This window comes from Agelaius tricolor, unplaced genomic scaffold, assembly GCF_023055355.1.
Source record: "Agelaius tricolor isolate 1412-34295 unplaced genomic scaffold, bAgeTri1.0.p SCAF_19, whole genome shotgun sequence".
In the NCBI taxonomy this organism is placed as follows: Eukaryota; Metazoa; Chordata; class Aves; order Passeriformes; family Icteridae; genus Agelaius; species Agelaius tricolor.
This window is the reverse complement of record NW_027269279.1, coordinates 1561634-1588744: the sequence shown is the minus strand read 5'-3', so window position 1 is coordinate 1588744 and position 27111 is coordinate 1561634. Positions and strand designations below refer to the sequence as shown.

General features: G+C 46.7%; 1 protein-coding gene and 1 long non-coding RNA gene across 2 annotated transcripts; both read right to left on the bottom strand.

Annotated features, from left to right (window-relative positions):
- Window positions 1-923: 923 nt before the first annotated feature.
- MSLN (mesothelin) lies at window positions 924-27111 on the bottom strand. Its single transcript, XM_071444688.1, has 20 exons — window positions 27027-27111; window positions 24305-24332; window positions 16734-16875; window positions 15566-15781; window positions 14090-14260; window positions 12981-13127; window positions 12804-12853; window positions 12191-12311; window positions 11551-11636; window positions 10771-10894; window positions 10177-10367; window positions 8928-9018; window positions 7992-8106; window positions 7125-7333; window positions 6419-6565; window positions 5411-5544; window positions 4273-4400; window positions 3675-3769; window positions 2890-3079; window positions 924-1385 (listed from the first exon to the last, which is right to left on the bottom strand). The coding sequence occupies exons 1-20, from the start codon at window positions 27109-27111 to the stop codon at window positions 1291-1293; spliced, it is 2565 nt and encodes an 854-aa protein (XP_071300789.1). The 3' UTR covers window positions 924-1290.
- Window positions 17271-19238, bottom strand: LOC139598175 (uncharacterized). The gene is made up of 3 exons (XR_011681816.1): window positions 19147-19238; window positions 18377-18492; window positions 17271-17450 (listed from the first exon to the last, which is right to left on the bottom strand). It is a non-coding gene; the product is annotated as an uncharacterized lncRNA (long non-coding RNA).

The following is a 27111-nucleotide window of genomic DNA, read 5'->3' as shown; positions in this document are numbered from 1 at the left end:
TGCTGGACAGCAGGAGCCAGGAAAGGGAAGAGAATTCATCCCCATTTGATGCCAGCACAGGATTTGGTTATTTTTGAGGCTGGTCAGTGAAGGAGGACAGAATTTTCCAGCCTGGAGAAGCCCCACAGGTCCTTACTAGAGATTTACTCCCTGTAGTACAACCAGCAGTGCCAAGGCAAGAGCACTGGGCCCAGCTCTTGCAGGGATTTCCTGTCCATCCCATCCTACTGGGATCTGTTAAACAGTGGGAAAACTCAGGGACTGAGTCACTGGTGGCCCTGCACCACAGCTGAGAGATCCCCAAAAATCCTCTTTAATTTTTTCACAAGCTGCTTTTTGATCAAGGTTTGCTCAAACCACACACAGACTCTCCTGGGATGATTAGCTGGAGATAATTTGTCTTGATTACTGTTCAGTGCTATACAATAAAACATCAATCTGGTTTTTCCTAACCCAACATGTCTTTTGAGGTGTTTAGTGCTTTGTGGGGAAGCTTTTCCAGCATAAATGCCAAATCTGCAGTGAAGGACAGACCTCCTCCCTCTCTAGAAAGCTCAGACAGTGAAGATTTTTAAGACATAAAATATACAAATCCCTTTTTCCCTCCCAGACTCTCCTCCTGAAGCAAAGGGGGATGTCAGGAGCTGGATACAGATTTCATGGAGGTTTTTTTTCTTTGACAGATATTTCCAACAAGTGGGGAAAAATATGGAAAACCTTGGGCAAAAACTTTCCCTCCAGATGATGAAGCTGAGAACAGTCTCAGCTCCTAAATGTTGAACAGCCAACCCCAAGGAACAGAACAGGCAGATCCTGGCATTCTGAGCCTTCATTTGGGGGGAATTCCTGCAGTCAGGAAGGTGAGGGCAGCCCCAAGGAAGAGCAGACACTCATCAGTTTGCTTCTGGCATTTTTACTCAGTTCCAGGATTTATTTACAAGCAGCTGGCAAACTTCACTCCCACCCTGAGGTCTTGGCAGTGTCACGAGGTCAGGCTCTGGGAAATGTCATTTTTAACCTGCAGAACTCACCCTTAAACCCAGCAGTAAGATGGGGTTTAGCAGTGGTTTGGGGCTGAGCTGGGCTTGGGCTGTCCCAAAGGAAAAGATCCTGCACCAAAGAGTCTGGGATCTTCCCTTCAGACACAACTGGGGTTTTTTCCAAGTGATTTGAAAGCCAAAAGTACCTAAAAGTGAGTCCTGGGCTGAGCCCAGCTGCCTGGAGCTCTGGGCACTCCTCAGGCCAGGTCTCAGAGCAGGTCACAGGCTGGTCCCTGGTGGGAGGAGATGGTCAAGAGAGGATGGACACGGTGAGGAAGGTGATGAGCAGGGCAGGCAGGAGGTGGAACACCATGGCCACGGTGCCCAGAGGGGCTGAGGACATTGCTGGAGGACAAAGAGGACATCAGAGCAGAGACATCAGTGACTGAACTGTGGAAAATGGATTTCTAGAGATAAGATTTGTTTGAGATGAGAAATGCTGACTTAGAAATGCCATGGAATGAGACAGACATTGTTGAGAGAGAGAAGTAGAACTAGAAACAAGTTTCAAAGGAGGGCCTTGCAAATAAGACTGGATACTTTGGAGAAATGGAACTGTGAAAGATGCATTGTGGTAGGACCCACTGAGGGGTAATTTTAGATTATTAACTTTAAGGCATTTACAGCATGGTGTAGAAAAAAGCTGAAATGCTTATAATAGGATTAAGTTGTATATATTAAGTATAATAGTTGGCTTCTGATTGTGATGGTGTGAATTTTAACATCTGTATGGTGTCACCCTTCACATGAGACTGAAAATGGAATAAAAGTTTTTAAAACACCTCTCAGTTACCCCATCTCTGAGTCAGAAAAGGGCTTAATCTGACAACTGAACACTCCTCCATGGGGAAAGCATCCCTCCATGCCCCTCCAGGGATTCTCTTCACCTGTCTAAGCACAGCAAACACCAAGCTGAGTTTGGGGTTGAAACTGGAGGATCCTCAAGTTTCTTTCAACCCTGACTACCCTGATCCTGCCTCTAAGCCCAAACCCAGCACCCCCAAGGAGGAAGGCCTGGAGTGCTCCTCACTCAGCTGGGATGTTCAGTAGGGATGCTCCCAGTGGGATCCCAGGATTTGCCCTGCAGGGCTTCAGCCTCCTCAGCAGAGCTGCCCCCCTTGCAATCCTTGCTGCAACCCTTGCTGCAACCCTGTCCTGGACTGCCAAGTAAATTGTATTCTATTTGCCATCTGCATGGCAGCTGAATTCTGCTCTGTGGGCAGTTTTCCTTATCTCTTCCACACCCAATCCTCCCTCCAGGGGGACATCTGCTGATAACAGGCTATTAGATGTCCCTGCATGGCTGATAAGAGCTACAGCATCCCACTGGGAGATGTGAGCCCAGAGGGGAGAGCCAAGCATTCCTACCCAGATATAATCTGAGATTCTGGAACACCAGCACGGCTTCTGCACTGGATTGCCCAGAGGAACAGCAGCTGCCTCTTGCCCTGGATCTTCAGAGGCAGAGACTGCACCTTTCTCCAGGATCCCTGCTCCAGCAGAACCAGCCCTGGCACTGCAGGAGGGCTGAGCCACAATTCCAATGGGACTGCTGCCAACACCCACAGGGCGTCAGGCTGGGTTCTGACTCTGGCAGTGTTGGTTTAGTTCACTGCATTGTTTATTTTATCCTTTTATTTTCCTCCCTATTAAAGAACCGTTATTTCCTACTCCCACATCTTTGCCTGAGAGCCCCTTAATTTCAAATTTATAGCAATTCAGAGGGGGGGATTTACATTTTCCATTCCAGGAGAGGCTCCTGCCTTCCTTAGCACACACCTGTCTTTGCTAAACCGGGACAAACCCCGAAAGAACCGCGAAACCCCAAGCACCAGGGCCCCAAACCGACCTGGGAATTTGGGGGTGATGAGGTTGATGTATCCCTCCTGCACGCCCCCCGTGAGGCCGACGCGGAGTTTGTCGAGCTCCGGCTGCTTCTGCAGCGCCAGCCAGTCCCGCACGGGGGCCCTGCTCTGCCACTGCGCCAGCTCAGGGAGATGCACCCCCAGCAGCCCCTGCACCTCCCCGGGCGTCAGGAGCTGCCAAAAACAAACAAACAATCACACAGCTGGAGTTAGGAGTGTGCTGATGGACCCCGTGTCAGAGATGGAAATGAGATTTTAAAAAATTTAATTAATAGAAAAGAGATAAAATTATTTAATATCTATAATATATATTATATATGAATAATAGATAAACAATATATAAATAATTAAAATAGTAATAATTATATACATTCTATATTAAAATATCTATATTAATATTATCGTATTATTACAAATAATTAATATTAATTATAAGCTAATAATTTGATATTTAATACTATATTGATTATATAATTTATTAAATGATATTATAGTAATATATAATTATTTATTACATATAAATAATGATAAACAATATATAAATAGATATAATAAATTTAATATATATTATATATTAAATAATTCTGTATTGTTTAATGTATAAGTAAAAATATGTAATATTAAATATTTAATAATTAGAAAATATTTTAAAATAAAAATATCTATGGAATTTGGATTTGATGATTTCCACCAATGGACAGCACAGCCAAACCCAAGCAGAGAACACAACAAAATGCAGGGAATTCAAGAATTGCAAGGCCCAGCTCACCATCAGGGAGTCTCTCCTCAAGGTCACAAAGGTGCTCACGTTCATGTTCACGTCGTCCTTGCTGAGAACCTTCAGATCTGCAGCAGGAGCCCCCCCTGCAGCAAAGCAAGGAGAACATCAAAGGATGGCAGAGCCCAAAGCAGCACTGCTGGGTCTCTGCACAAAATGAGGATTTCTCCAAACCCATTGGGCTGGGGCTGATAACGCACTGAGGTCCAGCTGCAAAACATGGGGATGCTCCTCCTTTTTTTATTGGGAGTTATTTTGTTGGGCATTAAAAATCTGTGGTGATGCCAGACAGGGGAAAGAAGGGTGAGGAGAATTTGGAAAAATTCTTGGCTTAACAGGGAAAAAAAAAAATGTGACATGGAAAAGGGCCTGGAGATAAATCCTGAGTTTGATTTTCCCTGTGATGGTCAGGAAACAGATTTGGGCAACTTAAAGCAGGCACAGAATATTTTGTGCTATCTACAAGCTGGAAAGACAAACTTTTAACAACTTGACTTTAAAAATCCCCAAATCTTTGATGGATTTTGATACCCATTTCATTTGTGGCTACGAGTTCTCCTTCTCCACGACATCCTGAATTTTTACATACCCAGGTAAGGTAAAATCAGCTCATAGTAAGCAGGTAAATGGTGCTGATCAGAGAAAGCTTCTTTGGCTTTCTGGTACAAGATGTTCTTTGTCTCCTGGGAACAGGCTGAAGGATTCAGAGATGCCAGTCTGCAGAAAAATAAAGATTTAGGGTGAAAAAAGCTTTTATTATCTTCAACCTGTTCAATTTTTGCATATTCTGAGTGCTTTTCTGGGAGTCTCTGCACAGCACAGGTGATCCCTAATTCCCAGCTCTATGGAGAGAAGCTGAGAGAAAAACAATGGCCCAGTTTCCTGCTGAGAATTTGTCCTTCAGGTGATAATGGCTCTGATGGTGCCCAATAAATCTGTCCGTTTGCCAAGTGGTAATTAATTAATTTCATTTCATTTCATTCAGTCTTTCAGAGGAGTTCAAACTGGAAATGCTTAAAAACCACAAGGATGTGGCACCTGATGGTTTAGTGGTGACCACAGTGCTGGGTGATGATCTGAGAGGCTTTTTCCGACCTTAAGGACTCAGTAATTCTATGAAATTCAATTTAATTAACACTTCTGCAGATGAAAGCAAGCACAGAGTCAGATTTGCAGCCTGCTGGGCTGAAATAAAGGAGGGTTGGATTGGAAATCTGAGCCCTGCCTGGCAGGTTCTAAGGTGCTTCCTAAATTCCCTTTCCCTGAGAGCAGAAAAAAGGAAAAGGATGTGTGGCACTCAAATTTTTTGGAAAAATCCCTTTTTCCAGGATTTTTCTCCTGGGAAGCTGAGAAGCCTCAGAGAAAAAGGAAAACAATCATTATCTGATTTGCTTCTCCCATGTTTTGCTCTTTTGGAATGTGTTTGGAGATTGTTCAGTTGGTTTCATGTGAATTGTTTTGACTCAATGGCTAATCAAGGTCAAGCTGTACTGGGGCTCTGGAGAGAGTCACGAGTTTTCATTATTATCTTTTTAGCCTTCTGTCTGTATCCTTTCTGTATCCTTTAATATAGTTTAGTATTCTTTAATACATTATTGCATCATAAAATAATAAATTAGCCCTCTGAGAACATGGACTCAGATGCATCATTCCATTCCACCACAAACACAATAAGGATGGGAAAGGGCTTTTGGAAGAAGCCAAGGACACCCCAGCTTGGGACTCACCTGAGGCTGGCGGGGTCGATGGCCTTCAGCTGGGTGGCATTCAGCAGGCACACGTACTTGGTGCCAATGGCATCCAGGGCCGTGGCATTCAGGGCATGGCCCAGCTCCATGTAGCGTTTGATTGCTGCTGAGGCCTGGAAACACAATTAATTAGATTCATTTCATGGCATCAGGAGGTGTGGTTTCGTCCCTGAAAGAAACTCAGTATTTTAGAATTACAAAAGTAAAATGGAACTGTTTGTGTTGCTATGAGTTTTGCGTTAGAGATAGAAATATTTGGGTTTTATCTAGAATAGTTTTTTTTTTATTGTACACAATTTTCATATTATTTTATTATTTTTAATTTTATTTATTTATATTAATTTTTTAAAAATATTTTTATAGTATACCATTTTTTATATGGTATTAGAAGGCATTGTGTTTGAATTCAATTGGTTTGTAATCTAGTGAAACTTAGTTCATTGGTTGGTAAGGGTTATTGCTTATTAAACAATATATGCTATATATTTATATGTAGGTAATACATTTATATATGTTATAGGTTTATTAAAAATTTTATAGATAGGTTTATATATTTATTTAATCGATTGGTAATCTAGTGAAATCTAGTAATCTAGTTCATTGGTTGGTAAGAGTTATTGCTTATTAAACAATATATCTCATATATTTATATATATGTAATATATTTATATATGTTATAGGTTTATTAAATATTTATAGATAGGTTAATATATTTTTAAATGGAATTTTATGGGATAGATTCCTTGTTTTTTATAGGTGTGAACATTTTTTACAAGAATGGATTATTGTGCTAACTGATTTTTATTCTTATGATTTTTTATTTAATGGGAACTAAATAGGTTAGCTTAGAACAGAAAGGCCTGATTTTACAGGGCCTTTCTTTTATAAAGTTTATTGGGCCACACAAAATTGTGGCACCAGAGATGCTTCAACCACCTCAGAACCCAAAGCAGCCCCAAAGCCAGGAGAGCAAGGCCAAGCCCCTACCAGGGAATCCGGGGGCTCAATTTTCAGGAATGCAGCCAGTGTGTATGCTGAGCTCATCTTCCAGGTGGAGATATCCTCTGGGCTGAGCAGGGGGAGCAGAGGGCCCATCCCAGAGAGCACTTTTTCGGGATAACCATCGGGATACCTCTGTGGAGACACCACGGGGATGGGCTCAGAGCGGGGCTCAGGGAGCTGGGCTCAGCCTGGGGAAAGGTGGAATCACTTTAGAGCTGTTTTCATCTCTCTGATTGGGATTGGAGGGAGGATGGAGCCACGTTCCTCTCAGAGGTGCCCTTGAAAGGCTCAGAGCCAACAGGCCAGGAAAACTCTCATTAGATACAGAAATGAGCGATAAGAAATAAATATTTTCCCAGTAAAGGTGGCAGACCCTGGGAGAGGAGCTGAGAGACAGTGGAGTCATATCCTTGGAGATCATAAATTCACCAGGACAAAGCCCTGAGAGATCCCACCAGTGGAAATTTGAGTCGCACCCTTGGAGATCCTAAATTCACCAGGACAAGGCCCTGAACAACCCCATCAGTGGAAATTTGAGTCACATCCTTGGAGATCCCAAATTCCTCAGGACAAAGCCCTGAGTAGTCCCATCAGTGGAAATTTGTCACATCCTTGGAGATCCTAAATTCCCCAAGACAAGGCCCTGAACAATCCCATCAGTGGAAATTGGACATTTTTGGGCTGGAATTACCTCGTGCAGGTATTCCTTCAGCACAGCCAGCTGGGGGTTGCTGAAGGGGTAGTTGAGGACCTTGGAGAGGTCATTTTCCAGGTAGAGGTGATTTTCCAGGGAGATGTTCTGGAGGCAGGCATGCAGGAGCTCCTCAGGTATGTAGAAGGCAGGCATCAGCTCATCATCCAGCATTTTCTTTGTTATCTCCAGCTCAGCTGGGCAACCTGCTGAAGCCATGGCAAACACAGGGTTAAATTAAATCCTTTGGCTCCAAGCTTTGGATCCCAGAATCATTTTGGTTGGAGAAACCTCCAAGGTTGATTCTGTGCCCGATCCCCACTTTGTCACCAGTACTGAGCTCCTTGGACACCTCCAGGGATGGGGACTCCAAACCTCCCTGGGAGCCTCTCCCAAGGCCTGAGGAGCTCCAGGGTGAGCCCTGGGCCCAGAGAGAAGGGTCAGGGTGAGCCCTGGGCCCAGAGGGAAGGGTCAGGGTGAGCCCTGGGCCCAGAGGGAAGGGTCAGGGTGAGCCCTGGGCCCAGAGGGAAGGGTCAGGGTGAGCCCTGGGCCCAGAGGGAAGGGTCAGGGTGAGCCCTGGGCCCAGAGGGAAGGGTCAGGGTGAGCCCTGGGCCCAAAGGGAAGGGTCAGGGTGAGCCCTGGGCCCAGAGGGAAGGGTCAGGGTGAGCCCTGGGCCCAGAGGGAAGGGTCAGGGTGAGCCCTGGGCCCAGAGGGAAGGGTCAGGGTGAACCCTGGGCCCAGAGGGAAGGGTCAGGGTGAGCCCTGGGCCCAGAGGGAAGGGTCAGGGTGAGCCCTGGGCCCAGAGGGAAGGGTCAGGGTGAGCCCTGGGCCCATGGGGAATGCTCTGGCTCAGGGCAGCCCCCGTACCCTCCTCTGCTCGCTTGTGCCGGCGGGGCAGGAGCTCCCCGATGACGGTGGCCAGCTCCTCCCTGGACAGGTGGGAATCCCAGGCAAAGTTCCTCAGCCAGGTGGTCACAGCTTTCTGCAAGGAAAAGGGATCATCAGGGGGATTTGGGAATGCTGGATGTGCCTCCAGCACAGCCCCTGCTCCTCACACACCAGGCTCTGAGCCTGGAGCACCAAAAGCAATTCCTTAAATGTTTGAACTGTCCCTTTTCCCCAACCCATCAGTGACTGAAGCTCCTCACAAAGCACTGGGAGTTATTCCTGCTCTCCCCAAGTGACAGAAAAGGGCTGGAAGTGACCTGGATTTGCAGGTCCAGCCTGTCAGCTCTGATACCTTCAGTCTGAGCTTTCCTATCTCCCAGATTCTGGACTGCATTGGTCCATAACTCTGAACTCCATACAAAGTGTCAGCAGTTCTCCTCACAGCTCAGTCACACAGAACAATCCTTTTCCTTTTCCAGCCCCAGAACCAAGGACACCACTGCAGCTCCAGGCCCCAAAAGTGCAAACAACAGGGAATGGAGGAGAGCAGTCTGGGAGGGTGGGACTGCATCACCTGAGCTGGAATTGGACAATGAACCCAATATGGAAATGGACCAAAACTTAGCAAAGTGTGACAACTCCTGACCCATTGTCCATCTTGGGTGTAGCCACAGCCAGGCCCTTGCACTGCCCAAGGTGAATCCTTTGAAGCCTTTTAATAAATCCCTACTTTATTCCTAAACTCTGCCCAGCCTCTGTTCCAGCGCCCAGCTCCACAAACCCTCCCTTCCCACACCCCATCCCTCCGGCCCCAGGTGCTTTAAAAGGAAGAACTGGAACCAGGCTGGCTCTGCAGACCCCAGCCCCATTGCCAGCAGTGCTCCCCAGGCTCCCCAGGCCATGGGCAGAGCCCACCTTGGGGATCTGCTGCAGGATGCTGGGGCCCAGCACAGGAATCAGCCCACTCAGCTCGCTCAGGGTGAAGGCTGACCACACTGAAGGAGGCCTGCAAACAGATATATATTGCAAATAAGTAAAACCTTATAAAACAAAGGCCTTATAAACATAATTTAAACCTTACTACTCTAACTAATCTATTACATTCCCATAGGAAAAGAATTATAAAAATAAAAATCTATTTACGTAACAATCTCTTCTGGTAAGAAAAGAGTTTGCATTTATAAAAATAAGAAGTGTATCCCATAAAAATCCATAAAGAGAAAATATAAAGTATCTAGAATAAGAAAAGTTTAATAAACATATACACTAACCATTACCAACCAATCAACTGAGTTTCAATGATTTACTAACCTGTTAAATTCAAACACAGTACCTTCTAATAGCATATAAAATGAGCTATATACAATAAAAATTCAGCTATTCTACACAAAACCAAGTGTCTCATCTGTCTCATTTCTATTTCTAATGCAAGTTACAACGAAAATGAGCAGGTATCAGCTCTCAAGGAAGAACAAAACTGAAAAAACCACCTTTAAATCCCCCAGGATTACATCCTTGAAACATGTGACGTTAAGAAAACATAAGGTTTTAACCCTAAAACACCTCAACCACTTCCTGTTGCACAAAATGTTATTGCAGCAGAGCAGAAGTTGTCAGGGACATAAATCAGGGCAGCTGGGTGGGAAAATGGCCTTGAACAAACACATTCTTTTCTTAAGGCTCTTTCTGGAACCCAAAGAATTTCTGTTGCTTGCTATGGCCCAATTCAGTGCCAAGATCTTGGGGCAACTGACCAGGAAGGAAAATATTTTGCTTCCCTGTGTGTTAGAATGGGGATTTATCAAACATCTCTCACTGGACAGGCAGAATGTCTCCTGGAAATCTGTGCCTGACAAACAGCCTGACCTCACCTGTGACCACCAGGCCAGGCAGAGAAATTTGAGTAATGAAAAATCAATTTTGCAGACTGGAGGAAAAGCTTTTATAACGAGCAAGAGAGACACAGAAGTGATCACATTTTTCAGGAGAATTTCACCCAGGCCTTTCAGCTGAAATAATTTCAACCAAACAACATAAAAGACCCAGTGCAAAGCTCAGAATGAAGAAGTTTTTTTGGTTTTTGATCAAGCTGCTTGGCTGGACTTCAGGCCTTAATAGGACCATGGGCTTGATTAAGGGAAGAGTCCAGGAGGAAAACCCATACCCAAAGGTGGTGTTGCCACTGCTGAGGACGTCCCTGATGGCCTCTTCTTGCTCAGGCAGGAAAGATCCACACTGGCTCAAATCCTTCAGCAAAGTGCCCCCAGAACCCCTGATGTAGTCCCCATCCAGCTCACACACCAGCCAGCCCAGGACCTCAGCGTTTGTCTTATTTATTTGTGTGCCAGGAATTCCCTGGAATAAAGGCAGAGGCATTAACTGGGGTGGAGCGTCCCTGAACTCCAATTCCTGCAGGGCCCCAATTTCTGCAGGACCCCAATAAGGCCTGCAGGACCCCAATCAAGCCCTGCAGGACCCCAATTCCTGCACGACCCCAATCAAGCCCTGCAGGACCCCCAATTCCAGCAGGATCCTCATCCCTCCAGGATCCCCATCAAGCCCTGCAGGATCCTCATCCCTGCAGGATTCCCCATTAATTCCTGCAGGACCCCAATTCCAGCAGGATCCCAGTCCCTGCAGGACCCCCATCCTTGCAGGATCCCAATCAAGCCCTGCAGGATCCCAATTCCTGCAAGACCCAAATAAGCCCTGCAGGACCTCAATAAGCCCTGCAGGACCCACATCCCTCTCCCCATACCAGACACTCCAGAGCCTCCAGGAGCAGCTGCTGCCTCTGAGGGGCCTCTCTGGGCAGAACATCCTCGTTTGCCTTCCCAACGTTGATGAAGAACTGGCTGCAGTTCCCTGCATAGTCTGAGGGGCTGGAAAGACAAACTCCATGAATTTTAGGGAATGAGGTGAAGCTCGAGGCACCCCGTGTCTGATAAAACATCTTCCACACCTGCACACTGAACTCCAGGAGCTGTTCCTCCTCAGGTTTCTTCTATGCCATTAAATCCTTTAAAAATTCCTTAAGTTTAAAAAATGGTTCTTAAAAAAATCAATTTTCACCTGAAGGAATCTATTGTTCAAGCTGTTCTAATTGTTAGATTCAAATTCAAACTAATTCATTGTTAGATTCAAATTCAAACTAATCTATTGCTAAAACTGTTCAAGGTTTGGGTACAGAACCACAGCAGGGAGGTACTGGAACAGGGGAATTCACTTTATTCCATTTTCTCTGGTGTTGTAAGGTAAAAGCACATTCAGAGACCTGGGAATGCTAAAATTGGCCTTGGCCACTGCCTGGGATGGGGCAGCCTCAGCCTCTCTGGGAGACCTCACAAGGAAGGATTTATTCCAATATCTCATACAAATCTACCCTCCTCCAGCTTTCTGCAATCCCATTTTTTAGTCCCCAGAAAGAGGCCTAAACAACTCTGAAATAGGAATCAAATTAGTCAGCCTGGTTATAAACTAATTTTTATTTTTCCCATGTTGCTCTAAGGCAAGATGATGGAAACCACAGCACAGTTACCTTAAAAACAGCAGCAGGTCTTGGGGATAATTGTCCCAATCCTGGGGAATCCCATGCACAGTCACCATCCTCAGCAAGCAGCTCAGCTGCAAGGACACCAGAGATTGCATCAAGGAGAGAAACCACCACAAAACACAAGGAAAAGATAAAATAATGGGAAGATTTTATGCGAAAGGAAGGAAAGGAAGGAAAGGAAGGAAAGGAAGGAAAGGAAGGAAAGGAAGGAAAGGAAGGAAAGGAAGGAAAGGAAGGAAAGGAAGGAAAGGAAGGAAAGGAAGGAAAGGAAGGAAAGGAAGGAAAGGAAGGAAAGGAAGGAAAGGAAGGAAAGGAAGGAAAGGAAGGAAAGGAAAAATTATGGAAATCAAAGGGTTTGGACTTCTCTTCAGGGAAACTCAGAGCTGTGGGAGGGACACCCAGGACATTTGTTCACAGGAAGGGACCCACAGGGACCACCCTGACACCCCAACAACCCCCCCTGTGCCTGGGTCACCCTCTGGGGGGAGAACCTGTCCCTAAAACCCATCCTAACCCCCCTGACACATCCCTGCTGCAGCCCCTGAGGCCCAGGGGCTGCTCTGGCTGAACAATTTCCTTCAGTACCCGCAGGACAACCCCAAACCCTTGGGAATGTGGGCATTACCTGGTCCTGGCCCAGCCTGACCTTCTTCTTCCTCATGACTCTGGCCAGCTCCTGGAACCTTTCTGCCCCCACAGCGCTGGCAGCTGCACAGGTGAAGCCCTGGAGCACAGACTGGGAGAGCCTGGGAGTTCCCAGCAGGAAAATCAGGAGGGAAAAGCCTTCAGGAAGGTGCATTCAGAGCAGGACTCTGCTCACCCCACTGGGTTTCCCAGATATAAAGCTCTGCTTTCATAATTTTCATCTCAAATACATCAAAAAACACAGCAGCCCCTCTAAATGAATCCCTGGAATTGCCCTCTGGAAGGTTTGGAAATGCATTCCCTGCTTGGAAATGCATTCCCTGCCTGGAAATGCCTTCCAGAGGCAATCTGGAGCAAGATTCCAGGTGCAGCCTGAGCCAGCAGCATCACTTTAGAAGGAAAATGTGGTCCCTGGGTGTATCTGGCAGCTGAGCCCTGGTGAAGCTCCATCTTCCACATCTGTGTTTGGGCTCCCATTCCATTTCCCATCTGCTTCCATGGGTTCCAGGGGGTGGATGTGGATGCACCATGGGAAAGGTGGGAATTGCCAGGAAAACAAGCAGAAAGGGGAAGGAGAGGAGGGAAATCTTTACCTGCTGAAGTCAGGCTCTGCCTTCACCACATCACTGAAGAACATGGCAGCCTGGGGAGCATGGGCAGAGAGGTCAGAGGTTTTCCAGGGAAAAGGGCTCAGTTTCCAGGGGGATTTGTGGAATTCATGGCCCCACAGAGGGCAGGGCTGCCAGGGAGGGGAAGGAGGAACCCTTTACCTGCTCTCTGGTCCATGGTTTGTTGTTGAGATCCTGCAGGTTTGGCATCTCTTCCCCAAAAACCAGCAGGGATTTTGGGATGGAGGTGGCCAGAGCACTGGGAATGAGTTTAACCAGCTCAGAGGGGTGGCCAACCCTGGAGGAAACCTTGGAAAAAGACAAGAGAACAAACCATGGCAAACCTCACCCAGCTTTAGCCCAAATCATGGCAGGATCAGAAGCAGAGAATTGTTTGGGTTGGAAAAGACCTCCAGGATCGAGTGCAACCTTGAATTATTCTATGGTTACAAGATATAATATATATTTTAATATATATTATATATTAAATATATGTATAATAAAGTAGTTTTATATTTTATATATTTTTATAAAATATTTTCTGTTTTATATATTTTTATAAAATATCTATTATGAAATATATAGAATATGTTTTATTAAAAATATAAATATTAAAATATATATTTTTATATATAATATAAAATATATTTATATATAAATATATATAAATAAGAATAAATATATTTAATAATATAAATAAATAAGAATAGTATGAAATAAGAAAAATAAATATAATATAAAATAATATAAAATTATATAAATTAATTTTTTATCAATAATAAAAAATAATATAAAATAATATAAAAATAATATAAATTAATTTTATTATTATAAATAATAATAAAATAATATAAAATAAATAAGAATATAAATATATTTATATTCTTTCCCTGGGAACATCCACTGGGAAGCAGTTTCTGGGAGCACCCCATAAAACAAATCCCTCCTGGCCTTGTCCCCAAGAGGCTGAGCAGGCCAAGGACAGTGACACAGAGGCAGTGGCAGGGTTTGAGTGGCCAAGGACAGTGACACAGAGGCAGTGGCAGGGTTTGAGTGGCCAAGGACAGTGACACAGAGGCCATGGCAGGGTTTGAGTGGCCAAGGACAGTGACACAGAGGCCGTGGCAGGGTTTGAGTGGCCTGTCCTGCTGCCACCCCGCCTGGCTGTGACCAATGGCCCAGGGGATGCTGGCAGGTGCAGCTGTGGCACACCTGGCCCCAGGTAAGCAGTGCCCCCACCCCTGCTCCAGGGTGAGACAAAACAAGGTCACCTTTTCCACCAGGATCCTTCTCAGAGCATAGGGCAGAGTGTCCACGTGCTGGGCAAAGGCTGGCAGCTGGATGGCCTCCAGGACAACCTCTGGGGACAAACTCCAGAGTGTGCTGCTATTGAGGCCACCCACCAAAGTGCCCAGCTCTGCCAGGCTCTGTCCATCCAGGATCTGCAAGGGAATCCCAGAAAAAAAATCAGCTTGGAAGAGACCTTTGAGATCATTGAGTCCCAGCTGTGCCCCACCAATCCCCAGCCCAGAGCTCTGAGGGCTCATCCCTTCAGTTTGAGCTTTTGTATTTTCCAGATTCTGTATTGGTTTCTAACTCTGAACTTCATATAAAGTGTCACCAGTTCTCCTCACAGCTCAGCCACACAAACAATCCTTTTTTTTTTTTGTCAGATTAAGCCTTTTTCTAACCCAAAGATGGGGTAACTGAGAGGTGTTTGAAAAACTTTTATTCCATTTTCAGTCTCATGTGAAGGGTGACACCATACAGATGTTATAATTCACACCATCACAATCAGAATTTAACTATTTCTTATTTATGTTACAAGCATTTCTTGGCCTATCAGCTTGTCCTACACTATGCTATAAATGCCTTAAAGTTGATAATCGAAAATTACCCCTCGTGGGTCCTACCACAATGCATCTTTCACAGTTCCATTTCTCCAAAGTATCCAGTCTTATTTGCAAGGCCATCCTTTGAAACTTGTTTCTAGTTCTATTTTTCTCTCCACACTGCCTGTTTCTCTAGAAATTCATATTTCTCTACAAATGTTTCTCTACAAATTCATTTCCTGCTTTTTTCCAGCCCCAGAACCAAGGACACCACTGCAGCTCCAGGCCCCAAAAGTGCAAACAACAGGGAATGGAGGAGAGCAGTCTGGGAGGGTGGGACTGCATCACCTGAGCTGGAATTGGACAATGAACCCAATATGGAAATGGACCAAAACTTAGCAAAGTGTGAAAACTCCTGGCCCATTGTCCATCTTGGGTGTAGCCCTGGCCAGGCCCTTGCACTGCCCAAGGTGAATCCACAGAATTCACAGAAATTTACTGAGTTGGGAGAGACCTTAAAGATCATTGAGTCCAACCAGTCCCAACTCCTGAACTCACCCCTGGCCCCCAGTGCCCCATCCAGGCCTTGTTAAACACCCCCAGGGATGGGGACTCCACCGGGCAGAACATTCCAGAACTTTATCACCCTTTCTGTAAAAAACCTCTTCCTAAGACCCAACCTAAATTCCCCTTGGTGCAGCTTCAGGCTGTGTCCTGTGGTTCTGTCAGAATCCTTTGAAGCCCTTGTAACAAATCCCAACTTTATTCCTTTAACTCTGTTCCCAAAGCATCAGTGCCACCTCCAGACGCCCCTTGGACACCTCCAGGGATGGGCACTCCCAACCTCCCTGGGCACTCCCAGTGCCTGAAACCCTGGCCAGGAGCAGCCTGTGGGTGTGAGGAGCTCTGCAGTACCTGGTAGCCAGATTGGAGCAGTTTGTTGACCACAGCCCTGGCCTGCTCATCCCTCCAGCCCTGCACTCTGCCCAGGGCAGGCAGAGCTGCCTCCAGGTGCTCCTCTGGGATGTTCTCCTGGATTCTGGACACTGAGAGCCCCAGGGCAGCCTGGCCCAGGGCTGCCAGCACGGCTGGGGAGAAATCCTCCAAATTCCTCAGCAGGGAGGATGCCACCTGTGCCACGAGACAGAGCAGAGTCAGAGCAGCAATGCTGCATCCCACAGCCCTAAATCCCTGGGGTTCTGCCTCAGGCTTGCCCGTGGGGGTGTGGAAGAGGTTTTACAGTGACTTCTGTGAGCCAGAGAGAAGTGTGATAAGTTTGTTTACCCCTGAAAGATTTTCTACTGAGGTCGTTGACAGAGAAACCAAGAAAGAAAGAAGAAGAAGGAGAACGAAGAGAAACCAAGAAACAAAAAAGGAGAACGAAGAGAAACCAAGAAACAAAAAAGGAGAAAGAAGAGAAACCTGCAACTGTCTGTTCCAATGAGCACTTTGTTTGTCTTTCCTGACCAATGAGTAAAGTGTAAACTCATGAGCTTTGTAAGAATGTATAACAAGCACGCAGGCTGGAATAAAAACAGTTTGAAGCCCTCTGGAAATGGAGTGTGTTGCTTTGAGATGTCTCCCTCTCAATGTGGATGGACCATCCCCACCACTGAGCCCCGTGAGGTGATGGGAACCCAGCCAGACACCACAACAAAGACACAAGGTGACCCAGAGGAGGGTGACAAGAGGGCACACAGAGCTGGGCTCACCCCAGCAGGTTTTGTGCAGCTGAGAGGATCCCCAGGTGCTCACCCACGGGTTTTGTGCAGCCGAGAGGATCCCCAGGTGCTCACCCACAGGTTTTGTGCAGCCGAGAGGATCCCCAGGTGCTCACCCACGGGTTTTGTGCAGCTGAGAGGATCCCCAGGTGCTCACCCACGGGTTTTGTGCAGCTGGGAGGATCCCCAGGTGCTCACCCACGGGTTTTGTGCAGCCGAGAGGATCCCCAGGTGCTCACCCACGGGTTTTGTGCAGCCGAGAGGATCCCCAGGTGCTCACCCACGGGTTTTGTGCAGCCGAGAGGATCCCCAGGTGCTCACCCACGGGTTTTGTGCAGCTGGGAGGATCCCCAGGTGCTCACCTGCAGCTCCGGGGAGGCTCCGGGCATCCCCCTGCTCCAGGGGCAGCTCCTCCCCAGCCTCTGGGCCACTCCCAGCGCCTCCTCCCTGCTCAGGTTGGCCACTGCCCCGGGGCTCAGGTAACAAAGGAACCTGTCCGGGAGGCTGGGGACAAAAGGAGGGGCTGGGTCAGAGAGGGGCTCCAGCAGAGCTTTCCTCTGCTCCAGAGGATGCTCTTCCTCCAGGCACCTTCCCCCATCATCTCAGCTCTGCTGGTGCCAAGGCTCCAGCTCAGGGAGCTGGAAATCCCTGGAAGCAATGCAGGGAAATCATCTCCCAGGAAAAGAACTGGGGATCTGGCCCCAGAGGGCAAGGGCAGCAAGGCTCCATTTGAAAATGGAAGCTTTGAAAGGAAAAAGAATGGAACCCTTAAAGAGAAAATGGATGGAACCCTTAAAGAGAAAATTGATGGAACCCTTAAAGAGAAAACTGATGGAACCCTTAAAGAGATAATTACAGATCCTTTAAAGAGAAAATTAATAGAACCTTTAAAGAGAAAATGAATCAATAGTGCCACGCTGAGCCATGCCAGGAAATCAGACCCCCTCAGATCCGTACCTGGCCAGGGGAAGGGCAGGAGCAGAGGTCAGGAGCAGGGTGTAGTACAGGGCAGTCTCCCTGAGCAAGGTGAGGTTCCCAACCATCTCCATATTCACCGGGTCCCTGGCAAATTTTTGAAGCTGAAGGTGGAAAAAAAATAAAAAGGGAAAATGACTCAGATGGATCCTTCAATCCTGACAGTGACATGGGACAGTCTGAACCAACCTCAGGGCTTTTCATCTGGGTTTAAAGTTGTGCTGAGGTTTTTTTTTGTTCGTTTTAAAGTAAACACTGGGACCCTGATCAGGTTTGAGGTTGCTCCTCTCACTGGCTCAGTTTGCTCCTTGCAGAATTCCCTTTGTGGAACCAACTTCTGTGCAAATCCCTCTCATTACATCATGGGGAAAAAAACTGCAGTGGCTGTTCACCTCAGATTAACCAGAGAAATATTCCTGGCAGGAATTCCAGGGCCAGGTTGGACAGGGATTGGAGCACCCTGGTCTTGTATTTTCTGCGACCCCCATGGCAGGAAGGAATGATGAATCTGACTCCATGTTCTCAGAAGGCTAAATGATTATTTTAACTTACTATATTATATTAAATACTAAACTAAACTATACTAAAGAATACAGAAAGGATATAGACAGAAGGTTAAAAAGATAATAATGAAAACTCATGACTGTCTCCAGAGCCTTGACATAGCTTGGCCCTGATTGGTCATTAAGTCAAAACAATTCACATGAAACCAATAAAACAATGACCAGTTGGTAAATAATCACCAAACACATTCCAGAGCAGCAAAACACAGGAGAAGCAAATCAGATAATTATTGTTTTTTTTTTTTTTTTTTTTTTTTTTTTTTTTTTTTTTTTTTTTGAGGCTTCTCAGCTTCCCAGGAGAACAATCCTGGGCAAGGGGATTTTTCAGAAAATATGACAGTGACACCCTGGGACAGTGGATGAGGCTGGAACGGGATGGGTGACCCTTCAATCCTTCCAACCCCACCATCCTGGGGCTCTGATTCTGCTCAGGGCAGGACTGTGACCCCCCCAGGGTCCCCACTTACTGTGGCTTCATCCCCAAAGAGCTGCAGGTCCTCCACGGTGGCGTGCTCCAGAAAGGATCCCAGGAAATTCCGGAACCAGGCAGTGGAATTGGGGCTGTGGCAGCTCTGGCTGTGTCCTGCAGGCAGACAGGAATGCAGGAGCACAGAGCCCATGGAGCAGAGCCCCTTTCTCTGCAGACAGGAGTGCAGGAGCACAGAGCCCATGGAGCAGAGCCCCTTTCTCTGCAGACAGGAGTGCAGGAGCACAGAGCCCGTGGAGCTGCAGCCCACTGGGAACTGGGATTTCTGAGGCTGCAGCCCAGCAGAGCTCCCTGCTCACACCACAGATTCCCATGGGACAGGGCAGAAGGAATCCCAGCCCTGCCAATATTCCATGCCCAGCCTCTTTCTCCTTTTCTCCCAGCTCACACCCAAATCCAGTGCTCACACCACAGATTCCCATGGGACAGGGCAGAAGGAATCCCAGCCCTGCCAATATTCCATGCCCAGCCTCTTTCTGCCTCCCTCCACGTTCACCAGAAGCTTTCTGCAGGAAATTCATGGCAGCTCCTGCCTGGGTCCCCCTCCTGAGCACAACCAAACCCCGCACAGGCAGCAAATTTATAAAAAATTTATAAAAATCCTGGGTTAATCAAGCCTCCAGGCAGGGAAATCATTCCCAAATCCATTAATTACTGACGTTCCCAGCCTGTTTTCATTGGAGATTCCCAAACCCCCTGTGAAGCCTCAGCCCTGGGAGAGAGCCCAGGGAAATCAGGGGAATCCTTTACCATGCTGGGTGAGGAAATGCTTGATCCCAGAGTAGAGATTCCTCTGCTCCTGCACAGAAAGCTGGGAATAGATTCCATCCAGGGCAGCCACTCTGCAAAAGGAGGGAAAACACCTCAAACCTTGCTGAGGCCAGGGCTGGGCTCTCACAAAAACATTGATATTCTCAATCCCATCCTTTTCTGGTGGATTATGCCCTTTTCTGACCCAGAGATGGGGCAACTGAGTTTTAAAAACTTTTATTCCATTTTCAGGCTCGTGAGAAGGGTGAGACAGTACAGATGTTGTAATTCACACCATCACAATCAGAAGCCAGTGCATTGTAATTTCCTAACTGTAAAAAAGCCAGTGTATTTTAATCTCCTAACTGTAAAAAGCCACTGTATTGTAATCTCCTAATTGTAAGAAAGCCACTGTATTGTAATCTCCTAATTGTAAAAAAACCCAGTGTATTGTAATTTCCCAATTCCAAAAAAGCCAGCGTATTCTAATTTCCCAATTCCAAAAAAAGCCAGCGTATTCTAATTTCCCAATTCCAAAAAAGCCAGTGTATTCTAATTTTCCAATTCCAACACACTATAAGCATTTCTTGGCCTCTCTATAATATTTCTAAATCAACATTTCTTATCTCGAAACAGACATATAAATACACACTATACAAATATTTAATTAAACTTCAAAGATTTTCTACAAACCCATTTCCCACCCTCCTCCAAAGTGATTTTTTCCCCCAGAGGAGCGCCCAGGGCGTGGCCCTGGTGGCCCAGAGGGGACATCCCACACTCACAGCAGCTGGAATTGCTCACAGGACATGTCCTTGGCACGGAGGCAGCCAAAGCCCTCGGGGTGCAGCAGGAAAGGCTGGAGGCCCCCACGGAGCCACTGGAGCAGCACTGGTGGGGTCTCAATGCCAGGCACCTGGAGCATCCTCTCCCACAGCCCATTGAGGAGCACCAGGCTCCACTCCGGGGAAAGGGGCACCTGGGAGAGCTGGGGGCAAGGCAGGAGGGAAAAAAAACCTGAATTCCAGGGAATTCCAACCAGACATGGACAGCAGTCCAAGCAGATCTGAGTGCTAAATGGAATCTGCTGTTTTGGATGGGGCTCTTTGCACTGTAGGACAAAACACGGCGTGGACTCGCTGCTCTTTTCAAGGTAAAAAGAGAATTTTTAATTTCTGACTCCAACGTTTATAGATTTCCAAAAGTGACAGTGGATTGGAGGGTGACAGTGCCACCTCTCCAATGACACTGGAGGGACCAACAGTCCATCAAATTTCTCCTCCTCCAGAAAAGAATGCAAACCAATGAGTTATTTACATAAAGTGTGTGAGAAAGTTCCTTACAAGAATGTCAACATCTGAAGGCTTAGAAAATCTAAACCTTAAAGAAAAAAACCTTAAAGAAAAAAAAAACCCGAAAGAAAAAAAAACCCTAAAGAAAAAAAAAACCCTAAAGGGAAAAAAAAACCCTTAAAGGGAAAAAAAAAAAACTTAAAGGAAAACAAAACCTTAAAGAAAAAAAACCTTAAAGGAAAAAAAAACCCTAAAGAAAAAAAAAACCTTAAAGAAAAAAAAAACCCTTAAAGAAAAAAAAAACCCTTAAAGAAAAAAAAAACTTAAAGAAAAAAAAAAACTTAAAGAAAAAAAAAAACTTAAAGAAAAAAAAACCTTAAAGGAAAAAAAACCTTAAAGAAAAAAAAACCTTAAAGAAAAAAAAAAAACTTAAAGAAAAAAAAACCTTAAAGGAAAAAAAAAAACACTTAAAGAAAAAAACCCTAAAGAAAATCTTTTAAAAAAATCAGGGTGATATCTCTTTCCAAAATAAGGTAAAAAAAATATTAAAAAATCAGGGCAACATCTCTTTCCAAAATAAGGTAAAAAAAATCTTAAAAAATCAGGGCAACATCTCTTTCCAAAATAAGGTAAAAAAAATCTTAAAAAATCAGGGCAACATCTCTTTCCAAAATAAGGTAAAAAAATAATCAGGGCATTTGAAATGAAGTCTTTCCCTGAGCAAAAATCCCCTGGATTTGAGGGAATTCCATTGGAGGGAAGACCCACCTGCTGGCTGAACTTGGTCAGGGACGCCAAAAGCTTCCTGGCATCATATTTGGAAAAGAACAGGATGGAATATTCTGGATCCAGGGCTGTGCTGGGTTTAGAGGCCAGGCAGGAATATAAGGAGGAGAGGAAATCATCCTGGAGGTCCTGGAGCCAAGCTCCCTGGAGGAGAGAAGGGAAATGCAAATAAAGACAAGATTTAGGGGGGGAATCACCCTCAGGGAGCTCATCCACACCTGGGCATTGGGAAGGGGTTCCTCCCTTGAGGGGGTAAAACACTGGCACAGGTTTTAAAAGCTTTATCCAAAAAAAAAAAAACCCACCCCCAAAATTGCCAAAACTTTGCCCAAATTTCTGAAAAATTTCATCTAAGTAGAAACTTCCAAGGGATCCTCTCTAATTCCCAAATAGTTTTTTCGGGGAAACGGCTTACAAACAGTAGAAGACAAAAACAAAACCAAGAAAAAAACAAACACCAAAAAATTCCAACCCCCCCCCCCAAAAAAAACCCCATTGACAAATATTTACAGGAGTGCCATCCTTCTGTCAGAAATATTTACCAAAACCCACAAATCGCTGTCAATTTAATTGCAATTACTGGCAGCAACTTAAGAGATAATGACAAAACCAGGGAAGAAACTAAACCTGGAGTATCCAGATGGCATTTTCCAGGCTGCAACCAGTTCTAATTGTGATTTTACCCCTTTCAAATGTACTTTTACCCCTTCTATTGTGCTTTTACCCCTCCTATTGTGTTTTTACTTCTCTAATTGTACTTTTACCCCTCCTATTGTGTTTTTACCCCTTCTAATTGTACTTTTACCCCTTCTATTGTGTTTTTACTTCTCTAATTGTACTTTTACGCCTCCTCTTGTGTTTTTACCCCTTCTAATTGTACTTTTACCCCTTCTATTGTGTTTTTACTTCTCTAATTGTACTTTTACCCCTCCTCTTGTGTTTTTACCCCATCTAATTGTGCTTTTACCCCTCCTATTGTGTTTTTACCCCTTCTAATTGTGCTTTTACCCCTCCTATTGTGTTTTTACCCCTTCTAATTGTGCTTTTACCCCTTCTAATTGTGCTTTTACCCCTCCTATTGTGCTTTTACCCCTTCTAATTGTGCTTTTACCCCTCCTATTGTGCTTTTACCCCTCCTATTGTGCTTTTACCCCTCCTAATTGTGCTTTTACCCCTCCTAATTGTGCTTTTACCCCTTCTAATTGTGCTTTTACCCCTCCTATTGTGCTTTTACCCCTTCTAATTGTGCTTTTACCCCTCCTATTGTGCTTTTACCCCTTCTAATTGTGCTTTTACCCCTCCTATTGTGCTTTTACCCCTTCTAATTGTGCTTTTACCCCTCCTAATTGTGCTTTATCCCAACACCCAGCGTGACTCTCCTGCAGACTCATCCCAATGCTGTGACACCAATTTTTAAGAGTCAATTTGATTTGCAAAGTCCCTTTGCCCCAACTTCCTTCTCACTCCGGGGGTTTGGAGAAGAAAATCCCCAATTCCCCAAGGTGTCCGTGGTGCTTTGGGCACCCCTGAGCCCTGTGGCACAGGGCAGTGTCCCCCAGAGGGTGGCACTGCCACAGCTCAGGGTGAAACCCCGGGCACAGCCTTGGCTGCTCCCCCAGGGCTGGTGGGAAGGGTCAGAATTCCCAAGGAACACAAATCCCAGCCCCAGGGACTGAGGGATTGAGGGTCCTCACCTGGGCACAGGCCAGCTGGGCAAAGCTGAGGCTGCACGGGGACCTTCGGCCTCGGGCCACCTCCAGCAGCTGCTCCTGGCTGGCACTGGGGGGACAGGGACAGCACAGGGACGTGGGAATGGGGACTGGGAATCAGGAAACTGGGAATGGGGAACTGGGAATGGGAAACTGGGACAGCACTGGGAATGGGAATCAGGAAACTGGGAATGGGGAACTGGGAATGGGGGAACTGGGAATGGGGGAACTGGGACAGCACAGGGACGTGGGAATGGGGACTGGGAATGAGGAACTGGGAATGGGAATGGGGAACTGGGAATGGGAGAACTGGGACAGCACAGGGACGTGGGAATGGGGACTGGGAATGAGGAACTGGGAATGGGAATGGGGGAACTGGGAATGGGGAACTGGGAAAGCACTGGAGATGGGAGAACTGGGACAGCACTGGGAATGGGAATCAGGAAACTGGGAATGAGGAACTGGGATGGGAATGAGGGAACTGGGACAGCACTGGGAATGAGGCACTGGGAATGGGGAACTGGGAATGGGAATCAGGAAACTGGGAATGAGGAACTGGGATGGGAATGGGAAACTGGGACAGCACTGGGAATGGGAAACTGGGACAGCACTGGGATGTGGGAATGGGGACTGGGAATGGGAATCAGGAAACTGGGAATGAGGAACTGGGAATGAGGAACTGGGACAGGATGGACTGGGAATGTGGAAACTGGGAGAGGAGGGGATGGGAATGGGAGAAACTGATGGGAACTGGGAGAGGATGGGCTGGGAACAACTGGGTGGGGACAGAACTGGTGGGGCACTGGGCAGAACTGGGTGGGGAGATGAGAGCAGGAGTGGCTGGGGACAGACCCAGATGTGAGTGTCACCCCTCAGCAGCCCAGAGCACAGCTGGGCACAGCACCCAAAGTGCCCTGAGCAGGGTTTGGCTCCTGGCTGTGCCCCCAGCAAGGATCCAGCCCTCCCAAACGAGCAGGAGCAGAGCTCAGGGCACACAGGGACACAGCAGGACGAGGCTGCTGGCACAGGGACAGGCAGGGGTGCACTGCTGACCCTCAGCCACCATGCAGGTTGAGTGAGCTCAGAGTGGGGCTGTTTGAGCCCCACTGGAGCCAAGATAAGCTCAGCACCAGTGCCAAGGCCCTTGGCTGCTCCCCAGAGCCCGGCCCTGCCTTTCTTTGTCTTCCCAGCCACAAACCCCAGCAGGGCACCTTCCCTTCACTGTTTGAACAAGTGCAACCAGAGCCCTCCCTGCCCACAGGCAACCCTGGGGAAAATCCCAAAATCTGGGCTCACAGGGATGTGGTCACCCCAAGAAAAGCAGAATCCCTCCCAAGGAAATGCCCCAGCCCCTGGGGATGGCTCACCTACCTCTGCACTGAGGCACACATGGCTGATTCTGAGCCCAGGACAAGAAAAGAGAGACAAAGGTAAGGAATTGTGGGAGGGTTTGGCACACAGAGCCCTCTCTGAGTTTTGTGATAAATATTTGGAAAGGAACTCACCATTGATGGGGGAGCTGGAGCACTGCACCAGGAGGAGGAGGAGAAAAGAGACAGGGTTAAAATGCAGCTCTGACATTGTCTGGGATCACTGCACACAGACTGGGGGAGCCCTTTGGAATGGGATGGGACCTGAGCACACTGAAACCCCAAACCCTGAGCACACTGAAACCCCAAAACCCCAAACCCTGAGCCCACTGAAACCCCAAACCCTGAGCACACTCACTGAAACCCCAAACCCTGAGCACACTCACTGAAACCCCAAACCCCGAGCACACTCACTCAAATCCCAAATTCTGAGCACACTCACTCAAATCCCCAAACCCAAACCCTGAGCACACTGAAACCCCAAATCCTGAGCACACTCAAACCCCAAACCCTGAGCACACTCACTGAAACCCCAAATCCTGAGCCCCAGGACAGTTCCTGGCTCTGCACCTCAATCCGTCGGGCACTTCCATCCCATCCCACCCCACAAGGGGAGGGAAAGTTCCCCTGGTGGTTCCAGTGGGGTCCCAGAGGAAGGGGGGCTGCCATGGCTGCCCCCTCAGCCCAAACCACCCAGGAATGTTTTCACCACACAAATTTCAACTTTTGGGTTGAATCTGCCTTACCAGTTCTGTCCCAGCAGCAGCAGCAGCTCCCTGGCACCCTGCAAGACAAGGGGATTTGGGAGCAGAGCCAGCACAGAGCTCCTGCCCAGCCCAGCCCAGCTCCCTGAAGGGTTTCAGAGCTCATTTTCTGCTGGATTCTGGTTTTTTCTAACTCAGAGGTGTTTTAAAAATTTTATTCTATTTTTAGTCTCGTAAAGGGTGAGATAATACAAGGATTATAATTTAGGTTATTATAAAATATATTATATTAATATATATATAATGCAATGTAATGTAATATAGAATATACTATATTTTATATTAGTATATATTAATCTAGTATATATTATAATAGTACATAATATATCAACACATTATATAATATAGAAATATATTATTGATATATATCAGTACATTAATATATTATATACTATATTATATATAGTATAATAATAACATATAATGATATAATATAGTATAAATATATTATGTAATTTATAAATATATTATAATATATATTATATTATATTGTATTTTATACCAGTGGGATGAGGGCAGGGACAGGGAGGGGACACAGAGAGGGCCCTGCAGCTCTCAGGTCTGATGGAGGAGTGACTTTCCTGCTGTGGATGAATTCACAATCCCAAAAACTGCATAAGGAAGGGGGTCCTAAAGCAGCTTGGATGAGCACTTCATTAGCACAACATCTTCATTGCCTTCTTCACTTCATTAGCACAACACCTTCCTTAATTACCTCATTTTTAATCATTTAATTAATGCAGAACTGTCACTAATTAACAGCCTAAGTAACCTTCCCCTAATGGGGTGCAGGATTTGGACCAGGGCCCAGGGAATGGCTGGGTGGGATATTGGGAATATGGGAATTGGGAATGTGGGAATTGGGAATGTGCCCTCCCACCCCGAGGGCAGGGCTGGGTGGGATGTTGGGAATTGGGAATTGTTCCCTGGCAGGCAGGGCAGGCCCTGGAATGCATTTCCCATCCCTGGAAATGTCCCTGCACAGGGCTTGGAGCAGCCTGGGATGGTGGGAGGGGTCCCTGCCCATGGAGTGGAGGGGATTTAAGGTCCCTCCCAACCCAAACTGTGCTGGGATTTATAATTCAATGAATAGAGAGGTAATCAGATTTAATTATGATTATTCCTTAAGTGCTTTCCCAGCAGAGGAACAGGGAGCACACAGACAGGGGGAGAATCAGCCCCAGTGGGACATTCCACCCTAAAAACTGAAATATTTCACTCCCAAATCCAACAACAAACAGGACAATGAAAGGCTGGGGAGTTAGAGCAACCGCCAAAGTCACATTCAGTGCTCTGGCAGCACAATTTCCCCTTTGAGGGCGATCCCAGGTATGGAAAACCCTCCTGGGCCAGCCCACAGCAGAACTCACCCAGCAGCAGCAGGAGGAACCCCAGCCCTGGCAGCAGAGGAGACATTTCTGGACAGCTCTTCAGGAACCACCTCAGCTCTGCCAGGAAAAACCAAACAGGAATAAATAAATAAAAACCAAAGCAAGACGGGTCTTCAGGAGAGCCACAGGAACCAGTTCAGAAAGGAAAAACCAAAGAGGAATAAATAAATAAAAACCAAAACAGCACAGGTCTTCGGGAGAGCCACAGGAACCAGTTCAGAAAGGAAAAACCTAAGAGAAATAAATGAATACCAACCTCAAACCCAGAGGAGGAAAGGTAAAGGTCAGGTGGAAATCTGGACACCCCAACACCCTTCACAAACCCCAAAATTAGCCCCAAAAAATGGGGACAACTCCTGGGGTGGGGGGTCCAGGAAAACACAGGGAGAATTTGGAGTTAATGAAGGCACCACGCCCTGAGCTGGGTCTGGGGTGGCAGAGAAAGAGGAAATGACCCAGGGGGGCGGCAGAGGGACAGGAGGTGGCAGAGAAAGAGGAAATGACCCAGGGGGTGGCCCAGGGCCAGGGGGTGGCCGTGCCCGCCCAGAGGGGCCCCTGTGGCGCTCACCTGTGCCCGTGCCGGTCCCTGGCACGCCCGGGCACCGCGGGCTCCTTTTGACGGGCGAGCCGGGGCGTGGCCCGGGCTGCTGCAT